Source organism: Triticum urartu, chromosome 1 (assembly GCF_003073215.2).
Source record: "Triticum urartu cultivar G1812 chromosome 1, Tu2.1, whole genome shotgun sequence".
In the NCBI taxonomy this organism is placed as follows: Eukaryota; Viridiplantae; Streptophyta; class Magnoliopsida; order Poales; family Poaceae; genus Triticum; species Triticum urartu.
Genome location: NC_053022.1, coordinates 316,994,424 through 317,021,943, shown reverse-complemented (window position 1 = coordinate 317,021,943; position 27,520 = coordinate 316,994,424). Strand labels below are relative to the sequence as shown.

General features: G+C 48.8%; 1 protein-coding gene across 1 annotated transcript; it reads right to left on the bottom strand.

The window, feature by feature from the left end:
- Positions 1-15,034: 15,034 nt before the first annotated feature.
- Positions 15,035-17,737, bottom strand: LOC125509603 (protein FATTY ACID EXPORT 1, chloroplastic-like). Its single transcript, XM_048674613.1, has 6 exons — positions 17,356-17,737; positions 16,151-16,349; positions 15,686-15,853; positions 15,447-15,493; positions 15,328-15,368; positions 15,035-15,246 (listed from the first exon to the last, which is right to left on the bottom strand). Exons 1-6 carry the CDS (start codon positions 17,524-17,526, stop codon positions 15,162-15,164), a joined length of 711 nt encoding a protein of 236 aa, XP_048530570.1. The 5' UTR covers positions 17,527-17,737; the 3' UTR covers positions 15,035-15,161.
- Positions 17,738-27,520: the final 9,783 nt, after the last annotated feature.

The following is a 27,520-nucleotide window of genomic DNA, read 5'->3' as shown; positions in this document are numbered from 1 at the left end:
GAGGCACAGCCGCCATACCCTCCTTCCTCTTCTTCGCCGAAGATGCCGGCTTGATCAACCAAAGGCGAGCGTCGGGAAATAACAAGTACCAGTAGAGATAAAGCGAAGTTCGAGACACCTACCGGTCCACCGCCAAGTACTTCACCTTTCGCTTGTGAAGCCTGAGCCCTGACAGCATCGGGGCCTGAGGGGCAGGCGTCTGGGCCTCGGCGGCGCCATGCGGTGCGGAGGCAGAACCGGATCCAGCCCCAGGAGGTGTTGGGGTGGAGGCGGCACCACGGTCTACCAGCGATGACCTGCCCTTCGTCGGGACGAGGGGTTGCTCCTTCCCTCCTTGGTAGGCATCGGCCTCGGCATCATCAGGAAGGGCGCGGAGAATCTCGGCCTTGCTCGGAGGGGAGGTCTCCCCCACCTCTTCTGGGGTCTCCTCCGAGTCCACCTCCTCTTCCCCCTCTCTGCGGGACTCGCCAGAAGACACCTCCACCGGTTTTTGCGCCGAAGGAGCTCCTGAAAACACCGGCGGCACCAGCCCGCGCGCATTAAAAGTAGGCCTGGTGGGGACGAATTCCTCCCGGTCCCTGCATTGGAATAGGGGAATGAAGGCGCTAGGCGGGTACTCCTGGTTGTCTCCGACTATGAGACGCAGGACGACGTCCAGTTCATCGTCAGGCAGGTCCCCCGGCCTCAGGCGGGCCTTGGTTTCCCCTCCTTCAAGCTCCCAGAAGGGGCGCGCATGCCTGGAGATGAGCAACCCGCAGCGTCAAGAACTCGCTCAGGAGCATCGCTCCCGCTATTTCGGCCGCCCTCGCATTGCCCGGCTTCAGGTCAGTCGTCATCTTCCCCAACACTGACGATGCCCGCTCGTTGACAAGCTCCGCCCTGGGCCACTCCTTGCCTTGCCGGGGGGCTTCCGTCGGCAACACCAGGCGCGGATGGGCGAGCTTAGCGTCCACCATGACCCATTTGGATCGAATGTTGTCATCCCTCTTCCCGGTGCTCGAGATCGAGTTGGCCTTGCTGGACGCAACGAAGTTGGCGCATCCAGAGATGTGACCCTCGCTGACGCGGAGGAAGAAGAAATGATGCAGAAGCGCCACGGACGGCATCACGCCCAGGTACGCCTCACAGTAATAGGCAAAGATGGACAGGAGGAGGACAGAGTTGGGATGGAGATGCAACGCTTGCAGCCCATAGTGGTCAAGGACTTCATAAAAGAAATTAGAGAAGGGAGGAACCAACCCGACGGCAACGCTGCTCGAAAAGAAGGGAAAGAAGGTGCTCCCCTCAGGCTCCGGCTCGTCGGAGGCAAGCCGGAGCTCCGTCTTCCCCCACTCGTTGCTCTCTCCCGTCGTCAGCAGACACACGGAGGCAAGGCTCTTCTCCGTGACAGTAGGCGCCTCAAGAGCGGGCTCGTACCAAGCAGGAGCCGAGGAAGACTTGGCCTTGCGCAGCGCCATGAGCGGCAGATGCAGAGCAAGGTTAGAGCAGATCTGTAGGTAGCGGCGGCGAAGAGCGAGAAAGGGGATCTGGAGCGAGGCAAGGAAGAAGCAATGAAGGCAAGTGCCGCCCGCGCCAGCCTTTTGTCAGGTCAAGCAGTTGCCAAGGCAACGTGAGGAAGCGGAGACGCCCACGTCCAATCAACCGCCACGCGTCAACCGAGGCCACAGGATTTTGGGGCCCGCGGTGCTCCGAACTTGACCCTTGGCTTCGTCGCGAAGCCAAGCCCGCGCGCACCTTGGGCCCGGGGGCTACTGTTGGCGTTCTGGGAACGGGGGTCCCCAGACTTGCCTGCCTGCAGCCCGCGGCGTGGTAGAGCCAGCGGGTCGTACGACCCATCTTCATCAACGAGGCACCCAAGACCCTCGCGAAGGGCCAAGCCTCGCGAGGCGGACGACGCAAGACCTCCTCAAGAGTGGCCTGGTCAGGTAGGCTCGCGAGGAGTGGATATATCAAGGCGAGGCGAACCTCACGAGGCTCTCGTGACGTGAGCCATGACGATCAACGCCAGGCGGGCGCCAGCGCGCGCAGCGTCCTTGTTTCTTCTTTGGTGCAAGGGAGGCAAGCGCAGCCGCGGAATACCAAGGCATCAGGCAAAGGTTGCCATCTTGGTGCAACAAGACCAAGACCAGGAGGACGGCAAGGCGGAGGTCATCGTGGAGCCCAAGACGGCGTTACCCTAGAGCCTTTCACAAGCGCAGACTACCTTTTGTCAGGATAGTTTGTACTAGCTGTCCCCCTTCAAATTAGCCCGCCATTGTTGGCTCCCTTCCCGCTCTATATTTGGGAAGAGGACCAGGGCCTCTATAAGTAGAGCTAGCCACCATAGAAGGGACACGGACTCATGAGACCCGGAGACACACACAAGTCCATATGCACAAGCTCAGGAGGCAGTTCTTCCCCTTGTACTGTTCATCATCAGCCCAAGAGGCAATCCACCACCACCACACTAGAGTAGGGTATTACACCACAACAGTGGCCCGAACCAGTATAAACCCTATGTCTTTCCGTGTTGCGAGTTCGTCGAGTTCGTCCGCAAGATCTTAGCGAGTTAGAGCGTAGATTGGTAGAAGGGAAAGACTTCGCACGCACCCCAGTGTTCGAACCTTAAGGGTTTGCCGGAACCCCACATCCGACAGCCGTCGTCATCGGCGGTCTCGTCTCCGGCCTCGACCGCCGCCTCATCACTCGCGGCTGTCACCGCGGCCCCGCCGTCACCCGAGGCTGCGGCTCCTCCTCGACGTCGGGCTCGGCCCCCGCCTCATCATTCTATGGTGACATGCGCCAAGGACGGGATCCGGCAACCAAACCCTCGTTATCATAACCTCAGTGTCACGGTCATCTCTCCCATACCGCTCTTGGTGCGCTCTGCGTTGAGTGATCCGCATTGGCTTGCAGCCATGCGCTCTGATTATGATGCCCTCGTCACCAACCGGACTTGGACGTTGGTCCCTCGCCCCCTGGAGCTAACATCATCACCGACAAGTGGGTATCTCGGCATAAGTTTCTTCTGGATGGCTCTTTGGACAGGTACAAGGCCCGTTGGGTTGTTCGCGACTTTGCACAACGTGCCGGCGTTGATTTCTCGGAGACCTTCTCTCCGGTTGTCAAACCCGCCACGATTCATGTTGTTCTTCAGCTTGCGGCATCTCGTCATTGGCCTGTTCATCAGCTCGACATCAACAACGCTTTTCTTTATGGTCATATCCAGGAGCGTGTTCTCTGTCAGCAACCTACTGGTTTTGTTGATTCCACTCGGCCTGATGATGTTTGCTTGCTCTCACGGTCTCTATATAGTCTGAAACAGGCGCCTCGTGCTTGGTATCAACGCATTGCAGCATTCCTCACTGCTCTCGGGTTTCGCAGCACCACCTCGGACACGTCGCTATTTGTGCTTCATCGAGCTGACCATGTCGCCATGCTTCTTGCGCGGATCTACTTCGCGACATCATCGGTCGTCTTGGTTCCGAGTTTTGGCTGAAGGACTTGGGCGCATTGCACTTCTTCCTCGGCATTAACGTGCGACGTGATGCCTCCGGATTCTTTCTTCATCAAGGATAGTATGCTCTTGATCTCCTGGATCGTGTTGGTATGACCGACCGCAAGCCTGCTGCCACTCCTGCCGAGGCCAAGCCGAAGCTTTCTGCTACTGCTGGGCAACCTGCCTCTGATGCCGCTCTCTACCACAGTATTGTTGGTGCTCTTCAGTACCTCACGCTCACCAGACCAGACATTCGGTTTGTGGTGCAACAAGTTTGCTTGCATATGCACTCACCCCGTGATGTTCACTGGTCTCTGGTCAAACGCATTCTTCGGTATATTCTGAAGGAAATGTGCCCTAGAGGCAATAATAAAGTTATTATTTATTTCCTTATATCATGATAAATGTTTATTATTCATGCTAGAATTGTATTAACCGGAAACATAATACATGTGTGAATACATAGACAAACATAGTGTCACTAGTATGCCTCTACTTGACTAGCTCGTTGATTGAAGATGGTTAAGTTTCCTAGCCATAGACATGAGTTGTCATTTGATTAACGGGATCACATCATTAGGAGAATGATGTGATTGACTTGACCCATTTCGTTAGCTTAGCACTTGATCGTTTAGTTTGTTGCTATTGCTTTCTTCATGACTTATACATGTTCCTATGACTATGAGATTATGCAACCCCCGTTTACCGGAGGAACACTTTGTGTGCTACCAAACGTCACAACGTAACTGGATGATTATAAAGGTGCTCTACAGGTGTCTCCGAAGGTACTTGTTGGGTTGGCGTCTTTCGAGATTAGGATTTGTCACTCCGATTGTCGGAGAGGTATCTCTGGGCCCTCTCGGTAATGCACATCACATAAGTCTTGCAAGCATTGCAACTAATAAGTTAGCTGCGGGATGATGTATTACGGAACGAGTAAAGAGACTTGCCGATAACGAGATTGAACTAGGTATTAAGATACCGACGATCAAATCTCAGGCAAGTAACATACCGATGACAAAGGGAACAACGTATGTTGTTATGCGGTCTGACCGATAAAAGATCTTCGTAGAATATGTAGGAGCCAATATGAGCATCCAGGTTCCACTATTGGTTATTGACCGGAGACGTGTCTCGGTCATGTCTACATTGTTCTCGAACCCGTAGGGTCCGCACGCTTAACATTACGATGACAGTTTCATTATGAGTTTATATATTTTGATGTACCGAAGGTTGTTTGGAGTCCCGGATATGATCACGGACATGACGAGGAGTCTCGAAATGGTCGAGACATAAAGATCGATATATTGGACGGCTATATTCGGACACCGGAAGTGTTTCGGGTGATTTCGGAGAAAACCGGAGTGCCGGAAGGGTTACCGGAACCCCCCGGGGAAGTATTGGGCATTAGTGGGCCTGAGGGGAGAGAGAGGGCAGCAGCCCAGGAGGTGGCGCCCCCTCCCATAGGGAGTCCGAATTGGACTAGGGGAGGGGGCGCGGCCCCTCTTTCCCTCTCCCTCTCCCTCTCTTTCCTCCCCCCTTCTCTCTTCCTAGTTGGACTAGGAAAGGGGAGTCCTACTCCTACTAGGAGGAGGACTCCCCCCTCCTTGGCGCGCCTCAAGGGCCGGCCGGCCTCCCCCCCTTGCTCCTTTATATACAGGGGCAGCGGGGCACCTCTAGACACACAAGTTGATCTTCGTGATCGTTCTCTTAGCCGTGTGCGGTGCCCCCCTCCACCATAATCCTCGATAATATTGTAGCAGTGCTTAGGCGAAGCCCTGCGACGGTAGAACATCAAGATCATCACCACGCCGTCGTGCTGACGGAACTCTTCCCCGACACTTTGCTGGATCAGAGTCCGGGGATCGTCATCGAGCTGAACGTGTGCTAGAACTCGGAGGTGCCGTAGTTTCGGTGCTTGATCGGTCGGGCCGTGAAGACGTACGACTACATCAACCGCGTTGTGCTAACGCTTCCGCTTCCGGTCTACGAGGGTACGTAGACAACACTCTCCCCTCTCGTTGCTATGCATCACCATGATCTTGCGTGTGCGTAGGAAAATTTTGAAATTACTACATTTCCCAACAGTGGTATCAGAGCCTAGGTTTTATGCGTTGATGTTGTGCACGAGTAGAACACAAGTGAGTTGTGGGTGATATAAGTCATACTACTTACCAGCATGTCATACTTTGGTTTGGCGGTATTGTTGGATGAAGCGTCCCGGACCGACATTACGCGTACGCTTACGCGAGACTGGTTCTACCGACGTGCTTTGCACACAGGTGGCTAGCAGGTGTCAGTTTGTCCAACTTTAGTTGAACCGAGTCTGGCTACGCCCGGTCCTTGCGAAGGTTAAAACAGCACCAAATTGACAAACTATCGTTGTGGTTTTGATGCGTAGGTAAGAACGGTTCTTGCTAAGACCGTAGCAGCCACGTAAAACTTGCAACAACAAAGTAGAGGACGTCTAACTTGTTTTTACAGGGCATGTTGTGATGTGATATGGTCAAGACATGACGCTAAATTTTATTGTATGAGATGATCATGTTTTTTAACTGAGTTATCGACAACTGGCAGGAGCCATATGGTTGTCGCTTTATTGTATGCGATGCAATCGCGCTGTAATGCTTTACTTTATCACTAAGCGGTAGCGATAGTCATGGAAGCATAAGATTGGCGAGACGACAACGATGCTACGATGGTGATCAAGGTGTTGCGCCGGTGACGATGGTGATCATGACGGTGCTTTGAAGATGGAGATCACAAGCACAAGATGATGATGGCCATATCATATCACTTATATTGATTGCATGTGATGTTTATCTTTTATGCATCTTATCTTGCTTTGATTGACGGTAGCATTATAAGATGATCCTTCACTAAATTATCAAAGTATAAGTGTTCTCCCTGAGTATGCACCGTTGCGAAAGTTCTTCGTGCTGAGACACCACGTGATGATCGGGTGTGATAGGCTCTACGTTCAAATACAACGGGTGCAAAACAATTGCACACGCGGAATACTCAGGTTTAACTTGACGAGCCTAGCATATAACAAATATGGCCTCCGAACACGGAGACCGAAAGGTCGAGCGTGAATCATATAGTAGATATGATCAACATATTGATGTTAACCATTGATACTACTCCATCTCACGTGATGATTGGACATGGTTTAGTTGATTTGGATCACGTGATCACTTAGAAGATTAGAGGGATATCTTTCTAAGTGGGAGTTCTTAAGTAATATGATTAATTGAACTTAAATTTATCATGAACTTAGTACCTGATAGTATCTTGCTTGTCTATGTTTGATTGTAGATAGATGGCTCGTGTTGTTGTTCCGTTGAATTTTAATGCGTTCCTTGAGAAAGCAAAGTTGAAAGATGATGGTAGCAATTACACGGACTGGGTCCGTAACTTAAGGATTATCCTCATTGCTGCACAGAAGAATTACGTCCTGGAAGCACCGCTAAGTGCCAAGCCTGCTGCAGGAGCAACACCAGATGTTATGAACGTCTGGCACAGCAAAGCTGATGACTACTCGATAGTTCAGTGTGCCATGCTTTACGGCTTAGAACCGGGTCTTCAACGACATTTTGAACGTCATGGAGCATATGAGATGTTCCAAGAGTTGAAGTTAATATTTCAAGCAAATGCCCGGATTGAGAGATATGAAGTCTCCAATAAGTTCTATAGCTGCAAGATGGAGGAGAATAGTTCTGTCAGTGAACATATACTCAAAATGTCTGGGTATCATAATCACTTGACTCAACTGGGGGTTAATCTTCCTGTTGATAGTGTCATTGACAGAGTTCTTCAATCACTGCCACCAAGCTACAAAAGCTTCGTGATGAACTATAATATGCAAGGGATGAATAAGACTATTCCTGAGCTCTTCGCAATGCTAAAAGCCGCGGAGGTAGAAATCAAGAAGGAGCATCAAGTGTTGATGGTCAATAAGACCACTAATTTCAAGAAAAAGGGCAAAGGGAAGAAGAAAGGGAACTTCAAGAAGAACAGCAAACAAGTTGCTGCTCAGGAGAAGAAACCCAAGTCTGGACCTAAGCCTGAGACTGAGTGCTTCTACTGCAAGCAGACTGGTCACTGGAAGCGGAACTGCCCCAAGTATTTGATGGATAAGAAGGATGGCAAAGTAAACAAAGGTATATGTGATATACATGTTATTGATGTGTACCTTACTAATGCTCGCAGTAGCACCTGGGTATTTGATACTGGTTCTGTTGCTAACATTTGCAACTCGAAACAGGGGCTACGGATCAAGCGAAGATTGGCTAAGGACGAGGTGACGATGCGCGTGGGAAATGGTTCCAAAGTCGATGTGATCGCGGTCGGCACGCTACCTCTACATCTACCTTCGGGATTAGTATTAGACCTAAATAATTGTTATTTGGTGCCAGCGTTGAGCATGAACATTATATCTGGATCTTGTTTGATGCGAGACGGTTATTCATTTAAATCAGAGAATAATGGTTGTTCTATTTATATGAGTAATATATTTTATGGTCATGCACCCTTGAAGAGTGGTCTATTTTTGATGAATCTCGATAATAGTGATGCACATATTCATAATGTTGAAATCAAAAGATGTAGAGTTGATAATGATAGTGCAACTTATTTGTGGCACTACCGTTTAGGTCATATCGGTGTAAAGCGCATGAAGAAACTCCATACTGATGGACTTTTGGAACCACTTGATTATGAATCACTTGGTACTTGCGAACCGTGCCTCATGGGTAAGATGACTAAAACGCCCTTCTCCGGTACTATGGAGAGAGCAACGGATTTGTTGGAAATCATACATACAGATGTATGTGGTCCAATGAATGTTGAGGCTCGTGGCGGATATCGTTATGTTCTCACCTTCACAGATGATTTAAGTAGATATGGGTATATCTACTTAATGAAACATAAGTCTGAAACATTTGAAAAGTTTAAAGAATTTCAGAGTGAAGTTGAAAATCATCGTATCAAGAAAATAAAGTTTCTACGATCTGATCGTGGAGGAGAATATTTGAGTTACGAGTTTGGTATACATTTGAAACAATGCGGAATAGTTCGCAACTCACTCCACCCGGAACACCACAGCGTAATGGTGTGTCCGAACGTCGTAATCGTACTTTATTAGATATGGTGCGATCTATGATGTCTCTTACTGATTTACCGTTATCGTTTTGGGGTTATGCTTTAGAGACGGCTGCATTCACGTTAAATAGGACACCATCAAAATCCGTTGAGACGATGCCTTATGAACTGTGGTTTGGCAAAAAACCAAAGTTGTCGTTTCTAAAAGTTTGGGGTTGCGATGCTTATGTGAAAAAGCTTCAACCTGATAAGCTCGAACCCAAATCGGAGAAATGTGTCTTCATAGGATACCCAAAGGAGACTGTTGGGTACACCTTCTATCACAGATCCGAAGGCAAGACTTTTGTTGCTAAATTCAGAGTTTTTCTAGAGAAGCAGTTTCTCTCGAAAGAAGTGAGTGGGAGAAAAGTAGAACTTGATGAGGTAATTGTACCTGCTCCCTTATTGGAAAGTAGTACATCACAGAAACCGGTTTCTGTGACACCTACACCAATTAGTGAGGAAGATAATGATAATGATCATGAAACTTCAGATCAAGTTACTACCGAACCTCGTAGATCAACCAGAGTAAGATCCGCACCAGAGTGGTACGGTAGTCCTGTTCTGGAAGTCATGCTACTAGATCATGACGAACCTACGAACTATGAAGAAGCGATGGTGAGCCCAGATTCCGCAAAATGGCTAGAAGCCATGAAATCTGAGATGGGATCCATGTATGAGAACAAAGTGTGGACTTTGGTTGACTTGCCCGTTGATCGGCAAGCAATTGAGAATAAATGGATCTTCAAGAAGAAGACTAACGCTGACGGTAATGTTACTGTCTATAAAGCTCGACTTGTTGCAAAAAGTTTTCGACAAGTTCAAGGGATTGACTACGATGAGACCTTCTCACCCGTAGCGATGCTTAAGTCTGTCCGAATCATGTTAGCAATTACCGCATTTTATGATTATGAAATTTGGCAAATGGATGTCAAAACTGCATTCCTGAATGGATTTCTGAAAGAAGAGTTGTATATGATGCAACCAGAAGGTTTTGTCGATCCAAAGGGAGCTAACAAAGTGTGCAAGCTCCAGCGATCCATTTATGGACTGGTGCAAGCCTCTCGGAGTTGGAATAAATGCTTTGATAGTGTGATCAAAGCATTTGGTTTTGTATAGACTTTTGGAGAAGCCTGTATTTACAAGAAAGTGAGTGGGAGCTCTGTGGCATTTCTAATATTATATGTGGATGACATATTATTGATTGGAAATAATATAGAATTTCTGGATAGCATAAAGGGATACTTGAATAAGAGTTTTTCAATGAAAGACCTCGGTGAAGCTGCTTACATATTGGGCATTAAGATCTATAGAGATAGATCAAGACGCTTAATTGGACTTTCACAAAGCACATGCCTTGACAAGGTTTTGAAGAAGTTCAAAATGGATCAAGCAAAGAAAGGGTTCTTGCCTGTGTTACAAGGTGTGAAGTTGAGTAAGACTCGATGTCCGACCACCACAGAAGATAGAGAGAAAATGAAAGATGTTCCCTATGCTTCAGCCATAGGCTCTATCATATATGCAATGCTGTGTACCAGACCTGATGTGTGCCTTGCTATAAGTCTAGCAGGGAGGTACCAAAGTAATCCAGGAGTGGATCACTGGATAGCAGTCAAGAACATCCTGAAATACCTGAAAAGGACTAAGGATATGTTTCTCGTATATGAAGGTGACAAAGAGCTCATCGTAAATGGTTGTGTTGATGCAAGCTTTGACACTGATCCGGACGATTCTAAATCGCAAACCGGATACGTATTTTTACTAAACAGAGGAGCTGTCAGTTGGTGCAGTTCAAAACAAAGCATCATGGCGGGATCTACATGTGAAGCAGAGTACATAGCTGCTTCAGAAGCAGCAAATGAAGGAGTCTGGATGAAGGAGTTCATATCCGATCTAGGTGTCATACCTAGTGCATCGGGTCCAATGAAAATCTTTTATGACAATACTGGTGCAATTGCATTGGCAAAGGAATCTAGATTTCACAAGAGAACCAAGCACATCAAGAGACGCTTCAATTCCATTCGGGATTTAGTCCAAGTGGGAGACATAGAAATTTGCAAGATACATACGGATCTGAATGTTGCAGATCCGCTGACTAAGCCTCTTCCACGAGCAAAACATGATCAGCATCAAGGCTCCATGGGTGTTAGAATCATTAGTGTGTAATCTATATTATTGACTCTAGTGCAAGTGGGAGACTGAAGGAAATATGCCCTAGAGGCAATAATAAAGTTATTATTTATTTCCTTATATCATGATAAATGTTTATTATTCATGCTAGAATTGTATTAATCGGAAACATAATACATGTGTGAATACATAGACAAACATAGTGTCGCTAGTATGCCTCTACTTGACTAGCTCGTTGATCGAAGATGGTTAAGTTTCCTAGCCATAGACATGAGTTGTCATTTGATTAACGGGATCACATCATTAGGAGAATGATGTGATTGACTTGACCCATTTCGTTAGCTTAGCACTTGATCGTTTAGTTTGTTGCTATCGCTTTCTTCATGACTTATACATGTTCCTATGACTATGAGATTATGCAACTCCTGTTTACCGGAGGAACACTTTGTGTGCTACCAAACGTCACAACGTAACTGGATGATTATAAAGGTGCTCTATAGGTGTCTCCGAAGGTACTTGTTGGGTTGGCGTATTTCGAGATTAGGATTTGTCACTCCGATTGTCGGAGAGGTATCTCTGGGCCCTCTCGGTAATGCACATCACATAAGCCTTGCAAGCATTGCAAGTAATAAGTTAGCTGTGGGATGATGTATTACGGAACGAGTAAAGAGACTTGCCGATAACGAGATTGAACTAGGTATTAATATACCAACGATCAAATCTCGGGCAAGTAACATACCGATGACAAAGGGAAAAACGTATGTTGTTATGCGGTCTGACCGATAAAAGATCTTTGTAGAATATGTAGGAGCCAATATGAGCATCCAGGTTCCGCTATTGGTTATTGACCGGAGACGTGTCTCGGTCATGTCTACATTGTTCTCGAACCCGTAGGGTCCGCACGCTTAACGTTACGATGACAATTTCATTATGAGTTTATATATTTTGATGTACCGAAGGTTGTTCGGAGTCCCGGATATGATCACGGACATGACGAGGAGTCTCGAAATGGTTGAGACATAAAGATCGATATATTTGACGGCTATATTCGGACACCGGAAGTGTTTCGGGTGATTTCGAAGAAAACTGAAGTGCCGGAAGGGTTACCGGAACCCCCCGGGGAAGTATTAGGCCTTAGTGGGCCTGAGGGGAGAGAGAGGGCAGCAGCCCAGGAGGTGGCGCGCCCCCTCCCATAGGGAGTCCTAATTGGACTAGGGGAGGGGGCCGCGGCCCCTCTTTCCCTCTCCCTCCCCCTCTCTTTCCTTCCCCCTTCTCTCTTCCTAGTTGGACTAGGAAAGGGGAGTCCTACTACTAGGAGGAGGACTCCCCCCTCCTTGGCGCGCCTCAAGGGCCGGCCGGCCTCTCCCCCTTGCTCCTTTATATACAGGGGCAGGGGGCACCTCTAGACACATAAGTTGATCTTCGTGATCGTTCTCTTAGCCATGTGCGGTGCCCCCCTCCACCATAATCCTCGATAATATTGTAGCAGTGCTTAGGCGAAGCCCTGCGACGGTAGAACATCAAGATTGTCACCACGCTGTCGTGCTGACGGAACTCTTCCCCGACACTTTGCTGGATCGGAGTCCGGGGATCGTCGTCGAGCTGAACGTGTGCTAGAACTCGGAGGTGTCGTAGTTTTGGTGCTTGATCGGTCGGGCCGTGAAGACGTACGACTACATCAACCGCGTTGTACTAACGCTTCCGCTTCCGGTCTACGAGGGTACGTAGACAACACTCTCCCGTCTCGTTGCTATGCATCACCATGATCTTGCTTGTGCGTAGGAAAATTTTGAAATTACTACGTTTCCCAACATATTCGTGGCACACCGACCTTTGGACTTCGTCTTCGCGCCTCCGTCTCCACCGAGATGCTTGCTTACACTGATGCAGATTGGGCCGGTTGTCCTGACACTATACCTTGCCATACCTTGGGCCGGGCCGGGCTTCGGGCCGGGCCTAGCCAAGCCCGACGCAAAAAACCCACGCCCGGGCCTGGCTCGGCCCGGCCATCGGGCCTTTTTTCTGAGCCCGAGCCTGGCCCGAACACGTAAAAGCCCGCCGGGCTCCGGCCCGGCCCGGCCCGACCTTTAGAAAAGTGCAAAAACGACAGGCCCGGGCCCGGCCCGGCCCGGCCATCGGGCTCAAAATCTAGGCCCGAGCCCGGCCCAGGAGCAGCGTTGGGTCGGGCCGGGTCGGGTCGGGCCAGGCTTCCCATGGCCAGGTATACCTGACACTTGACGCTCCATGTCCGGATATTGTATCTTCTTCGGTGACTCTCTCATCTCTTGGTCCTCCAAGTGGCAGCCCACCGTCTCCCGCTCGAGTGCTGAGGCCGAGTACCGTGTCGTCGCCAATGTTGTTGCCGAGACATGTTGGCTCCATCAGCTACTTGGTGAACTTCGGTTTCCAATCCCGAAAGCTACAGTGGTTTTTTATGATAATGTTTCGGCCACCTACCTCACGGCCAACCCAGTGCAGCACAAGCGCATCAAGCATATTGAACTTGATGTTCCCTTCGTCCGCGAGAAGGTATAGTTGGGTTAGCTTCGTGTTCTTCATGTACCGATCATCCAACAGTTTGCCAACATTATGACCAAGGGGCTTCCGACCGCCGCATTTCAGGAGTTTCGTTCTAGTCTTTGCGTCGGCGTCGTCTTTGCATCGCCGACGCCGACGCTTCAACTGCGGGGGGTGTTGAACGTGACATATCTTGTATTGCTATTCCTATCTTCTCTAGCCTTGTATAGCTGACTTCTAGAGATATGGTAGGATTAGTTTCCTTGTCACGCAAGACATCCTGTGTATATATTGTAACCTACCCCATGGAATACAATGAGTTGGATCCTACACCTTTCTACATTTGCGAGAACTTCGTTTAGTAATTTGAACTACCATAAGAAAGATCAATATTGTCTGAAAGTGTTCGTTCGCTCTGTTTGCTTGTTAGTTCAAATGCACCCATGATGAACAATAAAATCAGAAAAATATAATAAACAAAAATTTGGAAAACTGTTTTTTTTTTCAAAAAACATTGACGAACTGTCTATGTACATGCATTTTTTTGTGAATAGAAAACATCCCTAATGTTCAGGGAAACAAAAAAATGCTCCAAAATGCTTTCGAAAATATATATTGGAGCATCGGTTTGTTTTACTTAGAGCATTTAGGATTTTTTTTTCTTCACAAAAGAATACATATGTAGACAATTTATCAATGTTCGTTGCCAAAATAATTCAGAATTTTAACATCTTCTACTATTTTTTCATTTTATTGTTCATGAAGGAGCATTTCAGCTCACAAGCAGAAACTAGAACAATACCGCGCTTCCAGCTATAGAATCGTTGAATCAAAGGCCAGGGTTGGCTACCATGGAAGAAAAGAAAGTGGATTCAATACCAACAACTCAAGAAGAAACAATTGGTCGGGATCGTCTTCCTTTACTTGATCCGCATCAGACTAATTCTTCTTATCATAGTTGTTAAAGAAACTTCCCTTGCTAAAATTACTTTTGGAAAAGAAATCTAGCCAATGACTACGCGAGCTAAAATCAAGATCTTGATGAACGAAATTTCAGAAGAAAAAAAGAAGATCTCAATCAACGAATAGGTGTGTGCTTAGATTGTAGGTGTACCCTTACTGGAGCAAGATTCTAGTCCCTCCGTTCGGAAATAAGTGACACTATTTTAGTTCAAATTTGAAAATAAGTGAAGCTGTTTTAGTTCAAATATGAGCACTGTTTTAGTTCAAAATTGAACTAATTTGAACTAAAACAACGTCACTTATTTCCGGATGGAGGTAATAGCATTTTTGCAATGTTGGGACAGGATTTGTTGAGTAACATTCCCTCTCAAATAATCAAATGAGTAGCTGCAGGGCACGAGTGGTAAGTTATCTCAAAACATATCAAAAAAATAATCAAATGAATATAGTTGTTTGGTTTGAGGCCCTTATAACCTCCAACATTGTCAGCACTCGCGCTAGCAAAATTGTTTGGAACAACCAGACCTTCCTACTGGAACTTAGGCCAAATGTTGGCTGCTACATTGATCTTATGTGTAGTACTACCAAATGTTGTAAGTAAACAAAAAAATTGTTTGGTTCACAGCGATCACTAACCAAACAGCTTATGCGCACACAATCTGATCAATATCTTTTCAGGATCAACAAAGCTACATTTTATTAAGGTATAAGCGCAATGTTCAAGGAACAAAAGTTCATGTAGAACCAGAGCAAATCGTATCTTCTCTGACTCTTCCATTAAGTAACAAAGATACCCAAATAAACTGTACGCAAGAACACAACTTTATTATTTTTCAGTGTTCTACAATTAAAAGTAATAAAACGCAACCCCTATCATCAGTAACATTTACCAGAGCACAACTTCAACAACAATAGGAGTTAAAGGCTCAACTTATATAGCAGCTGCTGGCTTCTTCTTTGGTGGTGGATTCCCCCCGGCAAGCAACACGTACGAGTAGAAGCAGATCATCAAGACACTGGCGACAAGGGAAGTTGTAAGGAGGACAGTAGTGTGCAATGAGCAGCTGAAACACGATAAAGAGACAATCGAGAACTACCTGAGCGCAGTATAAAAGCCCCAGGGAAGCAGCTTCTTTGTCTGTGCAAACAGAGTCAATTGATCAGAATAAGATTCGGACTCGCCAAATTTTTACAGCAAAGTGGCAGTGTCACTTACTGTGGCATACGCCTGGCAGTGCTTCCATGCTACAGCAGCAGCAACAGCTACAAATAATGAACAGAGGAGGTTAATTACCGCGGGGGCTTTCCCCACAATGTGGCACTTCTATTTGGTATAGTGGTAGATTACTAGGGTCCAGGATCAAATATTTATATAAATACCGATATTGACTGTTCAGACATGCATGTCATTGTTAATCCGAGGTTATTGGGATGTAGGTAAGGGAATCAAAATACCTGCTTGTGCCAGTATAAATGGCAAGCTGGACTTTCCACTCCTCCAACCCTTAAGACTAAGCACGGCAAGTCCCAATATAGCAAGACCAGGTGCAACGCCAAAAGTAAGACTTACAGGACTCCTCCAAAATAGAAATCCAACAAGGCCCATGGAAAATAATAATCCACCTGAAATAGGGAAATTGTAATCAGTACTCAAGCAAATCCAGATGCGCAAAGATCAGTCCAATGAGGTGTCAGATGAGGATAACATAACACAAGAGAATTTAGCAGCTTTCACAAAACATGATATATTAGTATGTTACAACAGTTCGAGCCATTCTACTGAGTGCTTGGAAGGGCTAACCAAAATAACCGAGTTACAACACTCAAGTAGACTAACTTGTCATCTGAGCTGCAAATCACTTTATTAAAAAAAATGCAAATCACATCAAACTTGGCTAAAAAGAAAGTTGGTATCATTACCAAAAGGGATCCCTAGGCAGAAATCATGTATTATAGCACTCTTATGTGGCGGAGCAACTTCCTGGTCTATATTTATCTCTTCACTAGCAGTCACCACAGCGGTTGGCTCGGGAACTTCATCTTCTGTATCCTCAGGAGCAGTGGCATGATCAATGGGAGTGCTAGTACATTTTGACTTCATGCACATTGTAGTCAATGACTGCAAGGCGATAAGCTACACCGTCAAATGAGGAAAAGGTCTCCGCAGAGATTAGTTCGAATTTGGACGAAAATAAATACTAGTCGGCAAAATGTGCCAGAGCATGTCTAGAAAGGAGTAATGTTAAGTTACTCGAATAGGAGAACTGAAATACAATTCACAGGGTGAAACTTAAGATTGTTTTGATCAGCAATATGCTCCTCAAAGACCATAAGTAACATGGCAATGTCATGCAAAACATTTCACAGCTATCTTAGCATGGAGAGAGGTGATATTTTCTAAAGCTTTGATCTCAACCAAAATGACATTTGCCTGGGTGGAACCAGACAATATATATAGGAATCCAGCAAGATACAGCAACTTAAGGTCAGCGGTTTATACTTCAGATACATACTGAACTGTTCCATAACTACACCCCTTTTAGAGTTAACTCCTATAAGTTAATGTCTTGTGGCTAAACACTATCCACCAACATTTTCTGCCACCCAACCCTTAATTAAGTGATGCTGAAAGCTCAAGATCAATCGGTACTACTTTTCGAAGGCAAGTCCATCTAAAGCCTCTGCCCTGATGTACTTCTAAGGGTGGTTGGCCAGCATGTACCCCCACTTTCATAATTAAACCCGCTTGAGTATGCCGATAAAGAATGCCAGCAAAAACCAGTTTGCCCATCCATCCAGGAACACTCACATTTCTGATTTTCTGAAATTCATGTACAAATAATTGCCGTGGTGTTATATGCTCTTCTTTAAGTGCCAATTTCGAGCATCCCATTTTTAAAAAATCCAGCAAGATGTCTTTCCACTCCCTAAAGCATTGCTTAGACGAGAACAGTTCCCATTTAGTTCCGCCAAGAAAACATACGACACTCTCTGCAAAAGCAGCCTGCAGCCACTCTCCTACGTAATTTTTACAGTATATATCACGACCATCGAAGCACCGAAAATTCTAGAATCTAGATCCAGGCAGCGGCAGGGCCAAACACGGGAGAAGAGCGAGGACCCACCTCCCTGGTGACACTGGCGGAAAGGCCACTGAAGGCTCCCCTCCGACGAAGAGACGCTGCCGGGAGCCTGGACGTGGCGAGCGGCGCGAAGCGGAGGATGGCGCCGGAGGGAGCCCGCCACCTCCTCGCCGTCCCCGGCACCGCCGATCCGCGGAGCTGGGTCGCCGCCATGGGAACTCGCGCGTAGGGTCTGGGGATCTCTCGGAGCTCGGGGGAGAGGAGGGGAATGGCGTGTGCTTGGTCTCGGTGGAGGCCGGTGGTGCGAAGGGGGGAGGTGGAGGAGGAGGGAGTCGTTGGCCACTCGCCTACTCCTCCTGCCTGCCTGTTCTTCTCGGCGGCGCGACTCGACTGGGGCAACTGGCAAGCAAGTCGCACGTGGGAAACGGAAGGGAGCGAAGCGAAGTGCTGTACTGTACGCTATGGATGGAGACCGGCTGCACCTTCTCGGACCGAATTTAGACACGCTGCATTGCCTGTAGGGATGCAAATGCGGATCCAGCTAGGCCAGCATAACGTGATAACTTTTGCCCAGTCCTACGTGGCACTAGAAACATGCCAAGATTCGTGCGCTCACAAATGGATGCGGATCCACGCGTGTGGGCAAGATGCAATCACCCACACATGTGGGCGTTAACATTTCCGATAAGTGTCACACATGTGGGCGTTAGGGAGTCCGCCCACACATTTTGTGTGGTGTATAAAAGGAACAGCCCACACACCTACGTGTGGGCAAAATAATTAGCGCCCACACGCCTTTTTTCCCCTCCCGATCCCTCTCACACGCGTGCGTGTGGGCGAAGTTGATAACGCCCACACGTCCGTATGTCAGGCCTCGTACCTCCTGGTCCCGCACGCCACGCGTGACGGTCACCGCGCGCCCGCAGTTGCCATGGTCCAGACCCTCGTCCATGTTCGTTTAATTGCGGTTGCCATGTCGCTGAACTACGGTTGTCATGTTGGACAACTGCAGTTGCCATGGTTGCTCAACTGCAGTTGCCATGTATGGTCTGATCTAATGTAGTTGCCATGATTTCATAACTTTAGAAGTTGCCACATACTAACACTAGGCAGTTGAGAGAGTTGCCATGTGCTCACAAGCATGCTAGGGCAGTTGCCATGTAAAAAAGAAGAGTTGCCATCTGCTTACGTGCACGTTAGGGCAGTTGCCATGTACATGCACGTTAGGGCAGTTGCCATGTACCATGCAAAAACATATGGCAACTCGGTAAAAGAGAGTTGACATCTGCTTATGTGCACACTAGGCAGTTACCGTGTACCCTACAAAACACATGGCAAACTCGGGAAAAAAAAGAGTTGCCACCTGCTTATAAAAGCACACTAGGGGCAGTTGCCATGTGCAGTGCAAAAACACATGGCAACTAGCAGTTTGGGTGTGGGAGAGAAGAAGGGCGTGTGGGTAAGATGCTAAATACCCACACACTAGCCCTTGTGTGTGCGTGCAAAGTGGCGTGTGGGCGAACTGCTGAACGCCCACACACCAGCCCCTCATGTGTGGTGAAACGGCCGTGTGAGCGACCGACTGAACGCCCACACACCAGACCAATCCTACGTGACACTAGAAACATGCCAAGATTCGTGCGCTCACGAACGGACGCGGATCCACGCGTGTGGGCAAGATACAAACGCTCACACGTGTGAGCGTTAACATTTCCGCTTTTTTAAACCTTGATAACCTCTCCATTCTTAAAGGAAGTGAGTAGTCTCGCATCACCGACTTAGTTTCGCCCTACCTCCCACCATCCGGTCCGCGCTGATTTTTTTCCCTCCCACTAAAACCAAATAAATTCGTCTGACCTTTCTTGTTCATCTTCTCGTGCTTGCTTTGGCAGGTGTCGATTCAATTCAATCACGTAAGTATTAGCTAATTAAAAATTCAACGACCACATCATATGTGTGAGATCATCTTCCTAAAAGACAAAATTAGAAATTCCACAATGACAAATCATTAATCTCACACAGTATGCCATTTATTGTCTATCATTATCTCTACTATTAAATCACAATCACAACTTTTCTAATATAACAAATATCTCATATATTTTCTTATCTTACCAAATTACAACAAAAGTCTTTCGTCTCACTACTTACCAATTTACAACAAAAATTGAAATTTTTGATTCAATTCCTAATTATGTGCAACGGCGAGCCCTCAAATAAAAAAAACACCTCCCCGCTTTCATTCTCATCTTACGACCCCCCTCCCCCCCCAAACACAAAACCAACAACAAAACAAAGCTAAAAGAAAAAACGGTTGTGTCAAATCAGACCTACGCACATACCATCCGTTGAGGGGGGAAAACATGCACAATCGGCTTGCCCGATCGCCTTCCTCTTCTCTCTTCTCTCTCATCGCTACAGTCCTCATGTACTATCCAGTGCGACAAGAGATGAGATGGACCTGCCGATGCGAGGTCGAGCTTCACAAAATTGGCTGGATCGACCTCACTATGTACGAGAGCCTCCAAACTTCGGGGGTTTCCTGCTCGCGTAGGAGCTTCACGGTGACGTCATCAAGCACGAGCACTGGAGGAGATCGATCAATCGACGAATGGGGTTGTTGGGCCCCCTTTTATTGAAACAAAAAATAAAAACTTACTTGTCTACTTTATTCGCGTGGGTGCTTATTTTCGATCGGTTAGCTCGACCGTAGTGATGATCAAGGTGGTGCAAACACACCGAGACCATAGCTTCTGGCATTCACGATGATGCCTTCTCCTGCATAGTTCTTCATTTTTTTCCTGGGGAAATGTCTCACAAAAGGATCTTTAGCTGGTAAATCAAATCTCACATTCCCCTCAAATACGTTTATCACAATTTTTATAGTCCTTAGAAAAGGTCTGCCAAGAATTATAGGAGCAATTGGATCCTCAGGCATATCTACTATCGCAAGATCAATCATGACAGGGCAATCATTAATTTGAACTATAACATCATGCTTAATGCCTACTACCTGAGTAAAAGTAGAGTTAGCCATATTCAAAATGATCTCGGTATTAGCATAAGGACCGAGATTGAGACTATCAAAAACAAATTTGGGGATAGTGGAAACACTCGCCCCTATATCACATAAAGCATTGAATTATTCAATCCTATCTCAATCTCTATAGTGGGTTCATGTAACGCCCCGAGACCGACGCTTCAGACGCCTTCCATGTTTTGTGTGTCAGTCGTGTTATTTATTTATTCGTCGCATTCATCATGTCATCATGTGCATTGCATCCTCATGTTTTTAAAACTTGCATCCGTCCCGGCCTCTCCATTCCTTCCGTTGTCCGTTCTGAGCCCAAACATACTTGCACGCGTGATACGTCTCCAACGTATCTATAATTTTTGATTGTTCCATGCTATTATATTATCAACCTTGGGTGTTTTATATGCATTTATATGCTATTTTATATGATTTTTGGGACTAACCTATTAACCTAGAGCCCAGTGCCAGTTTCTGTTTTTTCCTTGTTTTAGAGTATCGCAGAAAAGGAAAATCAAACGGAGTCCAATTGACCTGAAACTTCACGGAACTTATTTTTGGACCAAAAGAAGCCCACGGAGTATCGGAGATGGGACAGAAGAGTCCCAGGCCGCCCATGAGGGTGGGGGCGCGCCCACCCCCTGGGCGCGCCCCCTGCCTCGTGGACAGCCCGGAGATCCACCGACGTACTTCTTCCTCCTATATATATTCATATACCCTAAAAAGATCAGGGTGTAGAATAGAATCGGGAGTTCCGCCGCCAGAAGCCTCCGAAGCCACCGAAAACCAATCTAGACCCATTCCCGCACCCTGCCGGAGGGGGGAATCCCTCTCCGGTGGTTATCTTCATCATCCCAGCGCTCTCCATGATGATGAGGGAGTAGTTCACCCTCGGGGCTGAGGGTATGTACCAGTAGCTATGTGTTTGATCTCTCTCTCTCTCTCTCTCTCTCTCGTGTTCTTGAGGTGATACAATCTTGATGTATCGCGAGCTTTGCTATTATAGTTGGATCTTATGATGTTTCTCCCCCTCTACTCTCTTGTAATGGATTGAGTTTTCCCTTTGAAGTTATCTTATCGGATTGAGTCTTTAAGGATTTGAGAACACTTGATGTATGTCTTGCGTGGGATACCCGTGGTGACAATGGGGTATTCTATTGATCCACTTGATGTATGTTTTGGTGATCAACTTGCGGGTTCCGCCCATGAACCTATGCATAGGGGTTGCCACACGTTTTCGTCTTGACTCTCCGGTAGAAACTTTGGGGCACTCTTTGAAGTACTTTCTGTTGGTTTGAATAGATGAATCTGAGATTGTGTGATGCATATCGTATAATCATACCCACGGATACTTGAGGTGACATTGGAGTATCTAGGTGACATTAGGGTTTTGGTTGATTTGTGTCTTAAGGTGTTATTCTAGTATGAACTCTATGATAGATTGAACGGAAAGAATAGCTTCATGTTATTTTAGTCCGCACTCTTGAATAGATCGATCAGAAAGGATAACTTTGAGGTGGTTTCGTACCCTACCATAATCTCTTCGTTTGTTCTCCGCTATTAGTGACTTAGTGACTTTGGAGTGACTCTTTGTTGCATGTTGAGGGATAGTTATATGATCCAATTATGTTATTATTGTTGAGAACTTGCACTAGTGAAAGTATGAACCCTAGGCCTTGTTTCAGCATTGCAATACCGTTTATGCTCACTTTTATCATTAGTTACCTTGCTGTTTTTATATTTTCAGATTACAAAAACCATATCTATCTATCCATATTGCACTTGTATCACCATCTCTTCGCCGAACTAGTGCACCTATACAATTTACCATTGTATTGGGTGTGTTGGGACAAGAGACTCTTTGTTATTTGGTTTTTGGTTGCAAGGTTGCTTGAGAGAGACCATCTTCATCCTACGCCTCCTATGGATTGATAAACCTTAGGTCATCCACTTGAGGTAAATTTGCTACTGTCCTACATACCTCTGCACTTGGAGGCCCAACAACGTCTACAAGAAGAAGATTGTGTAGTAGACATCAACGCGTTCGCGGCACCTCTAAAATATTATTTTATAAGTGGCCGGAAAATGTTCTCAGAATGGGATGAGAGTTGGTGTGCGATCTTGTTATGTTGTCAGTAGGCCGCCTGCCATGTCTCATCGCATTCGGAGTTTGTTTGATGCCCCAACAGATAACTATAGAGACAATATAGTCGGTCAAATCGTCAGACGTTTTCGGTCTTCGGAAACCCGTGTCGGGCTGCCAACTCTTCTCTCTTCTGAGCCTAGACCATCTACACAACCCATTTAGCCCACCTACCTACCCCCCTCCGCTCCGGTCCATTCGATGGCGATCGAACGGCTCCGAAACGGCCTCAAACCCACCAAACCCTAGCCCCTACCCTATTTAAGCAGCCATACATGTCATTTTCGGCTTCTCCTTCCTCCCTCCTCGAAATCTGCGCCCCAATCATTAGATCCGTCGCCGCTCGCCTCCGTTTCCGTGCCCAGCCAGCCCACCGCCGCCAAGTGTCGCCGCCCCGTTCGCTATGCCGCCGCCTGGCCGCTACCTCCTCCAACCCGCACGTGCCACGCGTCCTCCTGCCTCCCCGCACCGCCGCGGCCCTGCAGGCCCACGGGGAGCCCGACCCGGGCCACGCCCGCGTCCCTCGCGCTCCCGAGCCGCTCCCCGTGAGATGCACGACCCCTCCACCTGGAGTTCGTCGCCCCGCCGCCAGAGGTCCCCGCCACCCCGCCGCAGACCTTCCCCGGCCAGATCTGGAAGGATCCGCCGGATCTCGGCCCTACCGACGACCGCCGCTGCTTGCGCCCGACCTCCCCGTCACCTCTGCTTGTGCCTCCTCGCCGAAGCCACCATGGTCACCCTCAAGCTCTCCGGCATGCCTCCACCCACCGGATCCAGGCCGAAGCTGCCCAGATCCGGTCGCCCACCGCCGGGATCCACCCGTTCCCCAGCCTCCCCGCTGCCTTCGGCCCTTGCTGTCGCCGGAGAGCCCATCCACCGCCGCCCTGCTTCCTGCAGTGGCCGGACGCGCGGAGGATGTCGCCTCCGCGTTGGTTGCACGTGGGCCGGCTGTCGGTGTCAAAACCGTCTGATTCCTCCAAACAGGGGAACTCCCTGAGGAGTAGGAAGAATCAGAGAAAGTAGCCTGTCGGTCTGCCATGTATCAGTTCGTCGATTACGTCCTGTACAGAAAGAGACCAAATGGTGTGGAGTTGAATTGCATTCCCCGGGAGGAAGGACTGGAGCTGTTGGCGGAGATACATGGAGGCATATGTGGCTCCCACGTAGGGTCGAGGGCCCTTGCCGACAAGGCATTCCAGCAAGGTTTCTTCTGGCCCACTACCCTCCAGGATGCAACGACACTAGTAACCAAGTGTGAAGCATGTCAGTTCCATTCGAAGAAGCTTCATCAACCAGCTCAAGCCCTTCAAATGATTCCTCTCTCCTGGCCATTTTCGGTCTGGGGGCTCGACATACTGGGCCCCTTCCCCCCCAGTGCCGGGGACTTTGAGTACTTGTATGTTATAATTGACAAGTTCACAAAGTGGTCGGAGGTGGAAGCAGTAAGGAAGGTGACGGTGCGATCAACCGTCAAATTCTTCAAGGGGCTAGTCTACCATTTTGGTGTGCCAAACAGAGTCATCACCGACAACTGCACGCAGTTTACAAGCCACACCTTCATGCAATACATCCAAGACCTTGGCAGCAAGGTCTGTTTTGCTTCCATGGCACACCCACGGAGCAACGGCCAGGTGGAGAGGGCAAATGCTGAATTACTGCGAGGCCTGAGGACAAAGACTTTTGACAGGCTGCACAATAGCGGAAGGCGCTAGATTGATGAGTTGCCGGCGGTTCTTTGGTCAATCAGAACGACACCAAATCGAGCCATCGGCCAGACACCCTTCGCCCTGGTATACGGGCCGGAAGCAGTTCTCCCCACGGAACTCACAACGGGTCGCCTCGAGTGCTCACTTATGACGAGCTTGAGCAAGAGCAGTTGCAGCAAGATGACGCAACGCTCCTTAAGGAAGATCGTCTTCAGGCGACTGTGAGAGCAACGCGCTACCAGCAAGCCTTGCGCCGCTACCATACCCGCAAGGTCCATGCCCGAAGCTTTGAGGAAGGCGACCTTGTTATTCGGCGCATTCAATCGGCCAAGAATTCCAACAAGTTGACGCCGAAGTGGGAAGGCCCTTATTGGGTAATACGAGTCACCAGGCCCGGCGCAGTCCGCGTGGAGACCGAAGATGCTATTCCGGTGAGCAACTCCTGGAACATCGAACATCTTCACAAGTTTTACCCATAAGGCGCGGTTTTCGGGCCCCCGGGGCAAGCCACCTTTTGTATGAGCCTTGCCGGCAAGGCATGTAACCCTCTGTACACAGCCAGGCGCAGACCCTGAGCATAAATAAATGAAGCGCTGGCGCCCTAAGTTTTAGCATGCATGCTAGTTTGAGTCTCTCCCTCGGTTAGGGTTAATAGTGCTTAGCGGCGGCTAACCCCTAGCATAGAGGTCGAGTGTGCAACTCTCTGTTCCTTTCCGTCCTCTTTGGTTTGCAGGGTACATGGACATTTCTGCTGAGCTATTTGGAAGAAAGAGAACATGCCGACGCCCCGACCCCGACAAGCCAAGGTTGCCGGGGGCTGCAGGTCTAAGGATCCAATCATGAAAGCCAAGGTTGTCGGGGGCTGCGACATCAGATAAGTCTTTCTCCCCCATTCTGTGCCCCCGTATGATCCCTGAACGTATAAGGCTTCGCTCGCTCTCGTACCATCTTGCTCCCTTTGTCCCGTGTCCGAAAACCTTACTTTGGGCCGGAACTTGGTTGTAGTGCGATGAGAAGAGGGCGAGCGAGGGGCCTAATCCTACTCGGCCCCTACCTCCGCGAAGGGCATGAGTGTAGCCGAGCCATAGACCAGGAGGACGACAAGGCCTGTTGCCGGGATACAATGTTTATCTTAAGATAACGAGGACGCGTTCCTCGGTGTGGCCCTCGCCCACGCGCAAGCAAAACCCGGCAAACAACCTTATTTTCATTCATACGTTGTAAACAAGTACAATTCATACGGAATGAGTACACGAGCGAGGGGATTACAAGATCTAAATTCTACCAAGGCCCGTAGGCTTACCAACTAAAAAAGATAAGTGCCCTGTGATCCCCGTTCTTGCCCTTTTCCTCCCAGGTGCGACAGGTGAAGGCAAAAACAAGGCAACGGGGAACGCGCCGATGGAGAGCTTGACGAGGAAGGCCCTCGGCAGGGCGCATGGCCGAGGGAGGGGCGGTGCGGTCAGTCGGAGTCGGAGTCGGCGTTCCCCCGCTCGACACCCTCGTCGTCGCTGTCGTTGTCCTCCTCGTCACTCCCGCTTGAGGAAGAGCCTTCATCATCGGAGGAGCTCTCCACACAACACTTCAGGCGAGTTCCAGAGTCTCCAAAGACCTTGACGGAGAGCAGGTTGTTCTCCATTACTTTGAAATAGAGAACGAGCCCTGTTGTCAGGCTGTGGATACGAGCAAAAGTTTTCCATCCGCGACGAAGGTACATGACGTGAGGGGCGGGAAAGTCAACGTCAACCCGCATGCCACCGTTCCCGCAACCCCTCATATGCAACCTCAGGGTCTGGGGCAGATCGAGCTCCATCCGCCGAGCGAATGGAGCGGGGAGACGAAGGCGACAATGCGGTGGGCGGCACAGCCTGATGAAGAACTCACGAGGCTGGTCCCCGATGTGGCCCTCCAGTGGAGGAAGCATCACTGGCAAAGGCAAGGCCGGTGCGCCGCCCCATCCCCCTCTTCCCCGAGCACCATGCCGACCTCGGCCTCGCCCCCTCCCCCATCCTCTCATGGCTGGCTCCTCCGCCGCGAGCTCTTGTGAAGGAGGGACGCGCTGTCGAGCAGAGACCCTCGCCGCCACCGTCGAAGGGCCGACGCCCCCTCTCACCATGGCAGATGGAAGAACGGAGCCGAGGTGGAAGGAGAGGAATGGTGAAAGATTATGGGATACCATCCCCCTCCCCCTTCTTATAAAGGGGCGGGGTCGGGGCTCGGCCGCCCTACTCAGCCAATCCAGCCATCGGGGGCGCAGGGAATTGGGACCGACCAGCCGCTCCAATCAGCGATGACCCAGTTTCCCGCCTTGTTATATAAGGTTCATGCTCCCCCCACACGTCCGCCGCCTGTACCTCGGGGGCACGGGGGACACATGGCAAGCAAGAAGAAATCAAGGGGACGGGTGAGGCGACTGTTCTCCACCCTGTGATCGTGGGACGCGGGCGCCTTGAAGACCATGACCCAAGTCCACTCAGTAAATGAGATGCGCCTCTGTGTTTTCCTCTTTTTATGGGGAAGGCATGAGCCACCTCTTTACCACGATGTGACGCATGCATGCAGAAACCGCCCCGCGCATGATCCCCATGTCACGCATGACCCCCCACGTCGCACGTTCAACGCGGGTCGTGGGGAAGCGCAGCGGATAGAAAAGGTACTGCAGTAAAAATCCGCCCCGCCTGCCCGCGCATCGTTCCGGGCCTAGTCCAACAACGTGTCGTGCTTATGTGTGGCCCAGTCCCGGGGGCTCCTGTCGGTGTACAAACGTAGGGGCTCTCCTTTTGCACCCCTTTATTTATGCACGGGCAGTCAGAGGCGCGCCCACGGCCGCACTGAGCAGGGCAGAGGAGGGATGCCGGAGCGCAAGACAGCCAAAGCAACGTGAAGACCAGGGGCGCAAAGAGAGCAAGAGGGCAAGGTGGACTCCCCCGGCAAGACTCTTGTCGGGGCGGCTTCCGTAGCCCTGGCAAGATCCTTGCCGGGGCAACTTGCCTGACGCTAGCAGAGCGCGCCACCCTTGAGCCCAAGGGTTTCTGATATGACCATGGTGACACACGGTAATTCAATGAAAAAGATGAGTGGTAATTTAATTACTCGCTCAAACTATGGTACAAAGAACTATAATATACCTTGTCAGAGAGACCCAGTGCGACGCAACATAATATTCACCGTGGAATGGACGGAAAGTTGCGAGTATTATGTGGTCCAAAAATAAGAGATGAAAATAAATATGTACAAGTGCTAGGGATTCACAACAACATTATTCAACCGATGACGAGCAAGGAACCAGAACCAGAAGAGGTGCAACCCACGTTTAGAACTCCACCA

Coding starts and splice junctions, on each gene's coding strand:
- LOC125509603 (XM_048674613.1), bottom strand. CDS start 17,526: ATGGCGGCGACCCAGCTCCGCGGATCGGCGGTGCCGGGGACGGCGAGG. Junction 16,350..17,355: donor CCGCCAGTGTCACCAGGGAG/GTGGGTCCTCGC, acceptor ATCGCCTTGCAG/TCATTGACTACAATGTGCAT. Junction 15,247..15,327: donor GGCTTTTATACTGCGCTCAG/GTAGTTCTCGAT, acceptor CCTTGTCGCCAG/TGTCTTGATGATCTGCTTCT.